This window comes from Chrysochloris asiatica, unplaced genomic scaffold (genome assembly GCF_000296735.1).
Source record: "Chrysochloris asiatica unplaced genomic scaffold, ChrAsi1.0 scaffold00007, whole genome shotgun sequence".
In the NCBI taxonomy this organism is placed as follows: domain Eukaryota; kingdom Metazoa; phylum Chordata; class Mammalia; order Afrosoricida; family Chrysochloridae; genus Chrysochloris; species Chrysochloris asiatica.
Window position 1 is genome coordinate 32292569 of NW_006408525.1, and position 1151 is coordinate 32293719.

At 38.7% G+C, this 1151-nt stretch overlaps 1 protein-coding gene across 1 annotated transcript in view; it reads right to left on the reverse strand.

The window, feature by feature from the left end:
* Window positions 1-1151, reverse strand: part of KANSL1 (KAT8 regulatory NSL complex subunit 1) — a 222657-nt gene that overhangs the window by 35884 nt on the left and 185622 nt on the right. Inside the window, exon 5 of the mRNA XM_006833547.1 lies at window positions 333-434. Coding sequence (XP_006833610.1) covers window positions 333-434 — 102 coding nt within the window. The remainder of the gene's footprint in view (window positions 1-332; window positions 435-1151) is intronic.

The window sequence follows — 1151 nt, forward strand, 5'->3', positions numbered from 1 at the left end:
TTGGCTAACTGCCAATCTCACAGTTAGCAGCCCAACACTTAACTCATGGCACTACCAGGGTTCCTTCAAGGATCCTAGTTATAGAAAATAAAGTGTACATGTAGCTTATACTCTGAATCCTTACTCACTTCACCTTTTCTATGTAATATGTTGTTGTTGTTAAGTGCCGTCGAGTTGTTTCCAACCCATAGCGGACATGTATAGGGTTTCCAAGGAGCAGCTGGTGAGCTTGAACCACTATCCTTTGTGGTTGTGGTTCAAACGACTTTGCAGTTCAGCGCATTAACCCACAGCGCCACACCAGGACTCCTCTATCTATGTATTATACTTACCAGTTTATCGGTCCCATGATCTGTCTTCACCTCAGAACCAAGTGGAAGAAATAAGTCTGATGTGTGCTCTGGAGAAGGTGCCTCCCCAAGAACTATCAATCCCTGTGGAAGAGAAAGGTGAGAAACCACATAAGTGAATGACAAAGGATTGAGGAAAGGGAGAATACATTGCTAGAGGCTCTTTCCTTTATCCAATGGTCCAGAAACAAACAGCTTTGCTTTTCTACTAAAATATTTTAACAGAAAGTCTAGCAGTACCCATGAATATTCAATAAGGCACAAGACTCAGCCTCAAGCTTCTCTATACAGTCAATAACACATTGAGAGAAATGTAGCTCTCTTTCACTTAAGTGCTCTTGACCTACACAGTTTGTTGGCTATTTCATTCAGATTTTTCTGATTTGAAATCTGTACCAGATTATGGCATTTTATACCACAGACTACTGGGTTTTGTTTTGTTTTTAAGTTAATCTGATTACAAATATAGCTTAAGGATTACCAAAGAGTGCTACTACTATAAATAATAAACTGTATTTGGGCAAACAAAACGACAAGGTGAAAGACAAGTCAATATTGTTGTAGCTGAGTGTCATCAAGTCAGTTCCGACCCATAGTGACCCAGTACAGGGTTTTCTAGAAGCAACTGGAGAGTTTGAACTGTCGATCTTGTGACAGTGTTAAAAACTTAAAAACAAAACAAACAAGAGACTACCCAAAGGCACCTGTTTAGCTTAAGCATAAATATTGATCCACATTAAGTTCTTGCTTTACAATTTTAAATCAAATCTTACATTCACCATAGGAGACACAAGTATATAT